Genomic DNA, 10,368 nt, shown 5'->3' with positions numbered 1-10,368 from the left:
GGGAAACCCTCACCAAGCCCTGCATGGCTCTGGCCGCCGGGCAGAGGCCCAGCGTCTGTCAGTGACTGTAAAGAGCAGGGCTGGTGTTCTCCTTTGGCAGGTTTGTAAAGAGAAACCTAGCCACTGCATCTGCTGTGCTTCCACAACTGAACCGAACTGGGACCAGAGCCACAGTGTACAGCGGCCAGTGCAGGGGTTAGGGCCGCCCTCAAATTCTGCACTCTACCCTCCAGGGACTTTAACTGGTCTGGGGCGAACAGTGACAGCCAACTCAGCCCTAGGGTAACAGGCAGAAAGAGCAAATTAAGTCAGATCCTGGCCACAGCCAAAGTCATGAAAACAGATCACACTGCAGGGGAAAACACACACCAGTTATCAAACAGCCAGAGGACCCAGTGACCATCTGAGATTTTGCCAGAACCACCAGAAGCAAGGATCCCTGTGGCTGCTGGTTCACAGGGGCTCAATTAGAACAGTACCCCCATGACCCAGTTTATTCCAGCTGGATTTTCTCATTGGGTCTGGCTCGCATGCCAACAGCACATATGAGCTACACGGCCTCAACTCTAACATACTCAAGGTTCCCTTTTCACCCTACAATGACACTTATACACAACCCACTTACATCCCATTTTTAAAGCAATTTAATGCCCAAACTGAAATATAAAGGAGAAATGAGAAGACAACAGTGGTTTAATACATGTATTTTGATCTGTGATGCTCAAGCACATGGCCCGAGGAACTCCACTGAAGGCAACGGAGTTACAAGTGTGGACTTAAGGGAGAGGATCAGAGCCATTTCAAACAAGACATACCATAAAAATCAAATAACAGAGGTGAACACTAAATAAAAATCAGCGTTGCATTCATAAGACCTTGTCGAAGTTCTCTGTGAGTGTCGGCGGGGTATCTGCCAGCCTTGTAACATGTGGAATGATGCTCTGCTGTGTGAACATCCCTGAGCACTGCCGGACACCCAGCTCTCCTGGACTCCGTCCACCAATGAGAGCAACAACCAAAAACCATCCCTCCATTTGTACAATGCCGCGGGGGAATGGCCCCAGCCTCCCTCTCCATGTCAAGCCTGGGGGAGCAATCCTCTTCCAGGTGGAGGCAGGCGTTGGAAGACCGACAGGGGCATCTGAGCACTCACAGCCAGGCTCATGGTGCCTCACGCAGCCCCTGACCCAGCACTCCAAAGGTGACCAACCGGGCATTCAGTGTGTGGGATGTGCCCTCCCCGCTCCCAGCGTCCCTGCACAGGACAAGGTATGCAATTCTCCTTATTCTCAGTGGGCGGGTTGTAAATTCAGCATGTGATACAGCAACCTGCATGTATCCTCTAAAACTCTCTAAAATTTACCCATGCACAGGCACCAGAGTAGAATGAGCATACAGACCCTTAGTCTACCCAACAAGCAGACTTGTTCTCCAGTCTTGGAGCAGATCTCTATGTCCTTAATTAGGGTGCACATGAGGGGTGCTTACCCTGAGAGCCGCCACGCTGTGAGGAAGCTCACGCTGCTTGGGGAGGCCACGTGTAGATGTTCCAGCTGACAGTCGCCATCAACCACTGGATATCTGGGGGAGCCAGCCTTCAGATGATGTCAGCGCCCTTGCCCTTGAGCCACCCCAGCCTTTGAATCTTCCAGATGAGGTCCCAGACATCATGGAACAGAGATAGGTCATCACGCAATAGCAGCATCTGAATTTCTGACCCACAGAATGAGGAGTAAAATTCTGTATGCTTTTGCCTGAGTGGCATTAAATGGCAGCAAATTTCCATGTATCTTTCAACAATTCAAGATCACTCAGCTCCACAAAAGGCCCATGCTAGCAGACACACACCAGAACTGAGACTGACCCAGCAAAAAGCAAAATCAACCCCACACTCAATCAGCACTTTAGTTCAGAGGCCAGAGGCAAAGCCCCTGGTTTAAGTTACTCCTCCTAAAGGAATGTGTGTCGATGAATTCTTGAGGGATAAATACAAAGTGAATTCTGCCAAAGGGGCTCCAGAGGGACTTGTGGCTAGACAGAGGAGCCACATTCTCCGGAAGGATACCCAGGGGTTTGTGACTGTCAGAGGAGCCAACAGTGAGTGACCTCAGAGACCTCAGCCGTCCTCGGGGCACATGTGAGTGGCGGGCTCTGGGGGCAGCTGTGTGGTGTCAGATGATGGTGCAGCCACAGCAGTATCTCTCAGGGTAATCTACCAGATACACCTGGCGGTCGGTGCCATAGATGTAGTAGACGTCCGTCTTTCCTTGGTACCAGTAACGAACTTCTGTGAGGGGGATCAGCTCCAGGGTCTGGCGCTGAGGAAACAGTTGGCCAAAAAGAAAACCTCAGTGTTCTGTTCAAGTCACTCACCTCCTCAAGAACCCTCATAGCTCCCTCCTGCCTGCAGGAGGAAGCTCATGCTCTGGAGTTGCCATTTTGGCCCAGACCTGCCTTCCAGATGTATCTCCTCCTAGGCTCCTTCTCTCACCCGAAGCTCTGCCCCAAACTGACTTCTCATCTTTAACCATCACCTGATTCTAAGTTTCATCAAGTGAAGGCACAGACATCCCCAGGGGAGTTTCAGGATGTAGGGAAAGTCACCAGCCCAAAACAGGACATTAATTTTTAGATGGGGCAGGGAGAGAGTGAGGTGGAAAAAATTGGAGGGTAAAGTCATTGTAAACATTTTTATATTAAAACAACCATGGAGATATTAGGAAAGGAGACATTAGGGCCCCACGTATGACAGCTGTCTCCTAACTGGATTCTACTTGCTAATGTCTTAACCCTGAGCAAAATATCAGCATGACTCTTGGTCTATAGATGCCAACCCAAAAGACAATCTGGGGCAAAGATTCACAGAAGTGTTCCCCCATTACATCTCTTTAAAAAAAATGCATGTCTGCCCCTAGCTCACCCCTCCCTGCTCCAGGACCACCACACAAATGGCCTGTGTCACCTGAGATGGGGCTGTGCCATCATAGAAAGCCCAGGAGACCCAGGGTGTGGACGGAGGCCTGCCGCCAACATACTGTGTGATCTTGGGTAGTCAGTGCCCCTTCGCCAAATGAAGGGTTCAAAAGGACTCCAATTGCCAGCCTCAGCAGTAAATACATCCCAGGAGAACCATCTGTAACCACAAACTGCTAAAATCATGTCCTGATCCTCTTTCCCAGTCCCAAAACAGACACCTCAATATTTGGGGGTCTGCATTGTAGTGCCCCCAGAATATACCAGGGCTGCAGGAGCAAGGGTCCTTAGGTACCAATCTGGGGTCCTCTCTGGATGGGGCTGCAGACCAGGCATCACCTCCAGGTGAACAGCCGCTGAGGTGTGGCTGATACTCAGAGTACTACTTCCACTGCATCGCCCCCTTGCCTGACCATCCTGCTCTGGCTCCCCAACCCCTTCACCCATTTTCCCTGGGAGCCCTTGCTTAACACGTGACGAGCACACAAATCCTTGTCTCAGAGCTGCTTCTGCAGAGCCCAGCCTAATGCAAGGTCCAGCCACACCCATTTACAGATGAGGGCATGGAGGCCCATGGACAGAAGAGAGGGTTCAAAACCCGTGACCATGTGCAAGAACCAGGGAGCAGAGCCTGACCTGGTAAGCGAACCGTCCCTGCAGTGGTTGCCAGGTGAAAAGCACCCTGAATCCCTCAGCAGATAGCCCTGCAAACCTTCCCTGGCTTTCAGAGAGTCACTTGTGTGCCTTGAATGTGGTAGATAATAACATATTCCTTAGAGTTGAAAAAGTTGAGTTCTACTTCTGGGCTCTTCCACTAAGAAGCTGTGTTTCCTTACCTAAATTACTTCCACTCTCTGGGCCCCCTCTGATTTATTGGAAAAGTCATGGTTTGAAGTAGACCAGAGGTAGCTGAGGATGCCCACAGGCTAAAATCAGCCTGGTAGCCGATACAATGTTCTTAGCATTTTTTAAAATTTTGTTCTCAATATTGAAAAACTGGAAGGTTTCATATAAAAATGTGGACTTCAGAAGGTCTGAAATCTCTGTCCGAGGGGAGGCCCAGCCTTCTGGATAAGGGGCCCTCCCACCCACAGTACCACCCACCCTGCCGGCCTTTGAGTTTGCAGTGCCCCCATATCATGCTGAGGTTCATTCCAGCTCCAAGAGGGTCACTATTAAGTTAAATGCATCCTTTTCTCTCCTGCAAATAGGGTAGATGTGCAGAGAGAAGGGGAATACTCATTGCAAAGGGAATAGAAGGACACTTCCCCGGTGATCCAGTGGTTAAGAATCCACCTTGCAATGCGGGGTGTGTGTGGGGGGGGTGGGGGGTGGGGGGTGCCTGTTCGAGCCCTGTTTGAGGAACTAAGATCCCACATGAGGCAGAGCAACTAAGCCCATTGCCACAACCAGATAGTCCACGTGTGCGCTGTGCGCTCAGTCGTATCCAACTCTCTGCGATCCCACGGACTGTAGCCCACCGGGCTGCCCTGTCCATGGAATTCTCCAGGCAAGAATACTGGAGTGGGTTGCCGTTTCCTTCTCCATAGGCCACAACAAAAGATCCCGCATGATGCAACTAAGATCCGACACAGCCAAATAAAATTATTTAAGTATCGGGTTCCGGGTGGTTAAAGCAAATGATCTCATTCCTTCAAAACCCTCTGAGGCGATGGTAGCATCTCTTTTTCACAGGTTAAAAACTGAACTGCAAGGAGTTCGCAGCTGGTGTGGGACCACTTTGAGATACGAGAGAACCAGGATCTGCACCCAAACTGTAAGACTCGGACCCGGGAGAGACTCCTCACCAAGTTCAGGCGCTGGGCTTCACGGCTCGACCCCTCATCTTCCCGCCCCATTTCTTTTACACACACACCCCCGTCCCTTCCGTCCCTTCCCACACACCACGCAGCATCTGGAGGCGCGATGGGCAGCACCGCCACCTAGTGGCCAGGAGGATACAGCCGCGCAACTGCCCTGGCCCAGGCCGCCGGTCCAACCCTTGGGGACCGGAGATTTGGCAAGAGCCCTGTCGGGCCGCACGCTGGGTTCCAGCCCTGCCTTCCACCCTAGATCTCTGGCTTTCCCGTCCCCTCTCTGAATGAATACCAGGGGGTGAGAATCAAAATCACACTGAGCCACATTCCTGCGTGAAACCCTGCAAGCTTCCTGTCGCTCTCTGGATAAACTAACCCAAACCTCTCCCTGTGGCGTTCGGGGGGCCCGGCCTGCTCTTTGCCCTCCGGCCACTGTGGCCCCAGGTCAGTCCCCAGTACCTCCGTGCTCCTCCCACTGGGGCTCCTTCCCCCCTCACCCTCCCCGCCCCCATCCTTCCGCCCTGGCACTCTGGGCAAGGAGCCTCCCTACAGAGGGAAGGGCCCACTCCCTCCTTTATGTCCACAGGGCAGTGCCCTGGAGCCCCAGCCCAGCCGGCACCTCACCTCCCACCAGGCTGGACCCCCTCAGCTCACCTGCTGCAGGACGCGGGCCCGGGAGGCCAGGGCGGCGCTGTGTTCTGAGATGCCGCGCCTGGAGGCCAGAGAGATCTCCCGCAGGGGGAAGTCCACAATTGGATACACCTGGGGGAGACGCAGACCTCCTGACCCGAAGCCTCAGCACCTGGAGCCTTAGAGGGCTGAGGGGAGCTTGAGCCCAGAGAGCGGAGGGCCCAGGCCAGGGGCGAGTGGGATGGGTGGGGCTTTTTAAACCTCCGCAGACCCTGGATCCAACCAAAGAGGAGGACTGCGAACAGAGTACTCCCCCACCCAGCAGACCTTTGCTGCTGCCTAACTCAGGTTGAGGGTGGCTGCAGGGCTTCCTAGAGCGGTGATGCCTGAAGTGAGCCTTTAGGAAACAGAGTGACTGGGGCAAAGAAAGAAGGCTAAGGACTATAGCGCAGTCATAAAGAAGGAAACCCTGCCATTTTCAACAATATGGGTGGCAAAGGGCATTATGTTAAGTGAGGTAAGTTATAGAAAGATAAATATCCTATGATCTCACTTATATGTGGAATTAAAACAAAAACAAAAAACCAAACTTCTAGATGCGGAGAATATACTGATGGTTACCAGAGATGGTAATGGGAGTGGGGGCGGGGGGGGAGGGTGAAGGGGGTCAGTTAGTACAAACTTCCAGATAGAAACAAGTCTTGGGGATGTAAATTACAGAGCTGTGACTACAGATGATAATACTGGATTGTATATTTGAAAGCTGCTGAGAGTAGCTCATAAAAGTTCTCATCACAAGAAAAAAAAAAATTTTAACTGTATGGTGATGGATGTCAAACTAGATATATTTACCAGGCAATCTGAAACAGCCACATACTGTAAAAAGAGAAAGGAAGGAAGAAAAGAAAAGAGAAATAAAGAAAACCTGACCCTCCCAATAAACCTCTCCGTAGATGTCCTATAAAAGCCACATTCTCTTACCAGGTGGACAGCAGGGGGCAGCAAATCTTTTCTGTAAAGGGCCAGAGTAAACACAGGCTTTGAAGGCCATAGGGTCTCAGTCTCAACTGCTTAACTCTGCCCTTGAAGTATAAAAGCAGCCACAGACAGTACACAAACAAATGAGCTGTGCTCCAATAAAACTTAATTTATATAAAGCAGGGTGAGGGCCAGAGTTTGCAACCCCCAGTGTACAGATGCTCCCTAATCTGGCTGCCGGCACCTGTTGTGTCTCAGCCCCTTGCTCTGGCCGGTTCACTGCCCCCAGCCCCCCGCTCTCTGCTGCTCATTACGGCCTCTGTCCTGCTGCTTCCTCTGCTGGACACTTTGACCCCTGTTGTCACACCGTCCACTTGCTCCCAACACCACTCCCCACCCCAACACCTCTGTCCCTTCCTGTCTTTCTACCATACAACACTGTGAAGAAAATGCCATTATCATCTTCTCCCTCAACAACTGTGAGATCTGAGGGCAGAGATTGTTTTCCAGGATCCCCAGGGTCTAGCATAGTGCCTGGTATAGGAGGAAGATCTCAAGATTTGTGCAGGGAAGAAGGGAGGAAAAGAGGGAGAGAAAAGGAACAGGGGAAGGATGGAAGGTTGACGATGTAAAACTCAAAACAGAAGTAGCCCTGAAGGGTCCCAGCAGCTTGTGTCCTGCCTGGGAAGCTCTGCTCCTGCCCAGTCTCTGGATGAAGGCATTGCCTGCAGAACCGGAATACCCGGGCTCACAGGGGAGGAGGGACCCAGCTCCCTTTGGGGCAGTTGCAAAGCCCTCCTCACCGTTGTGTTTTCGTCCTTAAACAGGGTCTCTCCTCTGGCTTTAGCAAGCAGCTCCCCAGGGAAGTCCAGCTGGTGCTCAGACACAAACTCAAACAGACTGTTCTTCCTGGAAGTGAGGAGGATGAGAGACGGAGCCGGGGGATTGCGTTAAGAACATGGCCTTGGCATCAGGCAGCCCAGGGCAGGAGGGCTTGCCATGCTACCCTTGGGACCTTGGGAACACGCTTTAGCCTCTCTGGGCCTCAGCAGCCTCACCTGTAAGGGGGGAAACTAGTCAGGTGCTGATCTAGCAAGGTGCCTGACGGGAAAAACCCTGAATGTGTGTAAGCTTTCCTGACATGGGAACTCAGGACCTGGGACTCCTATCTCCCAGCAGGCGCCTGCACTGTTAGAGCCCCAACCAAGCGGACCTCCTCTGCAGGCGCCACTGCAGGCCATGCCCCACCCCAGCCACCACCCGACCTGGCCACGGCACGGAGAGGCACACGTACCACGTGATGACCAGCTGGATGAAGTGCAGCAGCTTCTTCTCACCCTTACAGGTGGCACAGGTCTTGTTCCCCCTCCCCGAGCACGTGCTGCATCTGAGAGGGGCCCCAATTGTAACAGACAGTCATGGCATCCCAGTGGCTCCAGGGCCCTTGCCCCACTTCCTTCCTCAGAAAGGTGGGCTGTGGTGGGCAAGGCTTGCTTCAGTGTGCCCACCACCTAGACCTCCTGCTTCTCATAGCAGTGCTCCAACCTCCTACTGGAGACCACCCTTCTCCCCCCTCCCCAGAGCCTACACGGTTCAAGGGCTTGTGCCCCATCCCTCCTGGGACCAGCCTGGGACCTCAGCCTGGCCAACCAGTTCATTCCATCTCTCTCGCCACAGGGCTGATACAAAGACTAACACATGAGCCAGGTGGGTGTATTGAGATCTACACCAGAACTTTTGTTGGGACTATCAGGAAAGGGTCATCCTTTTCTACTGAGATTGCCAAGCTTGGAGCTGCTGGTGGCCACCTCTGCCACCACAGGAGATAACCTGCCTGAGAATGAGGCCAAAACAACGGAAAGCAGAGTGCAGGACAGAGACAGATTCCTGGTGATATCACTTTAGCACCTGGATCCAGCTATACCTCAAGTCATTCCAGAAATCTATTCCTAGACTTTTCCACTGCATGGGCCTACGGGTTTTCTATTTTGCTAAAGCCAGTTTGAATTGGAGTTGTTTTGCTTTTTAAATGAAAGAAACCCGAGTTTCCTTCCAAATCTAAGACCTTCTTTACCAATCAAGGTGGCAGATCCTCCAAAGCTCACCATCTGGCTTGTTAGAAGGATGGCCTGGGCCTTGGTGAGCCCAAAGTGTCATTAACCAGTGCACCTGTTGAGAGTTTCACTCGTCGGGGTTTCTTGTTCCCTTTTAAAAATTTATGAATACATCATTTCCAAAATGGGCAACAGGCCCATTGACTGCAAAGTCCTGCGAACAGGCACTTTGTTGATCTAGCCAATCAGCCGACCTTCCTTGATTCCTCCTACATTTAGTCCCTGCAGTGGGTTATAAATAGGGTGTGCCCAGGCCTGGATCCTCCGAGTTAAGAGTCTCACCTTGGCTGCTTTTCTATATTCACTTCCCCTCCACGTGAGCAGGAAGAGGTCTCCTCTCTTCACCCACTGCCTCCCTTCCTCCCGGAAGTGCCTCATCCCTCCCATCCACCCACCCGCAGATTGCCTGACGGGCTCCATCTGGTCTGGAGAAACTCTCTCCGAGGTGACAGGCACCTACAATGCCCAGAGCTCTGGGGACACAGGGGTGACAAGACGGATCGCACACCCACTTGCCTTCCTGAGGGCAGGCAGTGACAAGCAAGAACACCCGTGAGAGCACGCTCAGCTCCTCAGCTCTGGCTGGGGAGCCCGGTCTTACCTCCGCCTGCCAGACCCCGAACACATCTGACACCGCCGGGCGGACTTGGCTTTGCGCTTGGCACCACTGCAGGAGGAGCACCGAGCCTGCAGACACACGCAGCCTCAGTCCCACCCGCCTCCCCGGAGCAGGCAGAGGGCATCCTGAGGCCCGGCTGCAGGCCAGACAGTGACCCTCCCCAAGCCACTTCCGTGCTCCCTTTCTCTGGGCCTCCGCCCCTTGTCTGTAAAAGACCCTGCATCCTCACGTCCCTGCTTTTTCTGAGACATTCGCCTCTGCTGCTCTTCTCTGATCCCCACGACCCCCAGGGATCATCCCATACTAAGCAGCCATGGCCAGAAGAGGCGGGGAGATGGGCAGGCTGGCCCTTCGGGTGTTGGGGGTAACAGTTCAGTCTTAGAAAAGCCCCCAGAGATGGCCCAGGTTACACCCCTATAGTAGGCTTGGGGTGGGCTCTGGAGCCATTCCAGGGAAAGCCTGAGGGACAATGTGGGAGGAGGGGACAGGGGAGGAAACAGCAAAGGCCACGGGGAGGGGGCCCTGGGGAGCAGGCCAGGGCAGGAGTGAGACCACAGGAGACACAGGGCCAGCGCAGCCACAGCCAGACCCCGCAGGGCACAGAGCCGGCAGAGCGATGAGCCTGCAGCAGGTCAAGGAAGGAAAATGCTCAGCTTAGAGCAGCAAGCGGTCAGTGTGTATCCAAAAGGCTGGGGCACAAATCGGGAGGTGGGGAGATCTGAGAACACACAAGGGGCGTGGACTTCCTGCTGGGACAGCCGGTGCCTACAGGGGTCTGCAGAGAACACTGATGCCGCAGGGGCCTGGATGGTGCTGAAGGGCCCACCATGGGCTGAACAGTATACGTTATCCCCTCACCCCCAGATTCACTTCGAGCAGAGCCTCAGCGTGTGGCAATCACCTTTGCAGATGCAATTGGTAACGGTGAGGCCACACTGCAGAAGGGTGGGCCCCGTATCCAATGACCGTGTCCCTGTGGCACGGCAGAGACCCACACACGGAAAAGCGATGGAGGCAGAGGTGCGGTGAGGCAGCTACAAGCCAAGGACTGCCAGCTGCCACCAGAAGTCTAGAGGAAGGATAAGATGGCACCTCCCTCAGGGCCTCCCAGAACTAACCCTGCCGACACCTTGATTTTGGATTTCCGGCCTCCAGAACTCTGAGAGAATAAATTTGTTGCTTTAAGCCACCCAGTTTGTGGTCTTTTATTACAGCTGCCCCGGGAAACTAATCCAAG

The 10,368-nt window shown here is 53.4% G+C and overlaps 1 protein-coding gene across 2 annotated transcripts in view; it reads right to left on the bottom strand.

Annotated features, from left to right (window-relative positions):
• Positions 1-688: 688 nt before the first annotated feature.
• Positions 689-10,368, bottom strand: part of SSUH2 (ssu-2 homolog) — a 42,807-nt gene continuing 33,127 nt past the window's right edge. For both annotated transcript variants that reach the window (XM_061396343.1, XM_061396342.1), the window contains exons 8-12: positions 9,114-9,199; positions 7,693-7,785; positions 7,202-7,307; positions 5,445-5,552; positions 689-2,318 (exon numbers count right to left, since the gene is read on the bottom strand). In XM_061396343.1, coding sequence (XP_061252327.1) covers positions 2,172-2,318; positions 5,445-5,552; positions 7,202-7,307; positions 7,693-7,785; positions 9,114-9,199 — 540 coding nt within the window. In that variant the 3' untranslated portion in view covers positions 689-2,171. The remainder of the gene's footprint in view (positions 2,319-5,444; positions 5,553-7,201; positions 7,308-7,692; positions 7,786-9,113; positions 9,200-10,368) is intronic.

This window comes from Bos javanicus, chromosome 22 (genome assembly GCF_032452875.1).
Source record: "Bos javanicus breed banteng chromosome 22, ARS-OSU_banteng_1.0, whole genome shotgun sequence".
Classification (NCBI taxonomy): Eukaryota; Metazoa; Chordata; class Mammalia; order Artiodactyla; family Bovidae; genus Bos; species Bos javanicus.
This window is presented reverse-complemented; position numbering and strand designations above follow the sequence as displayed.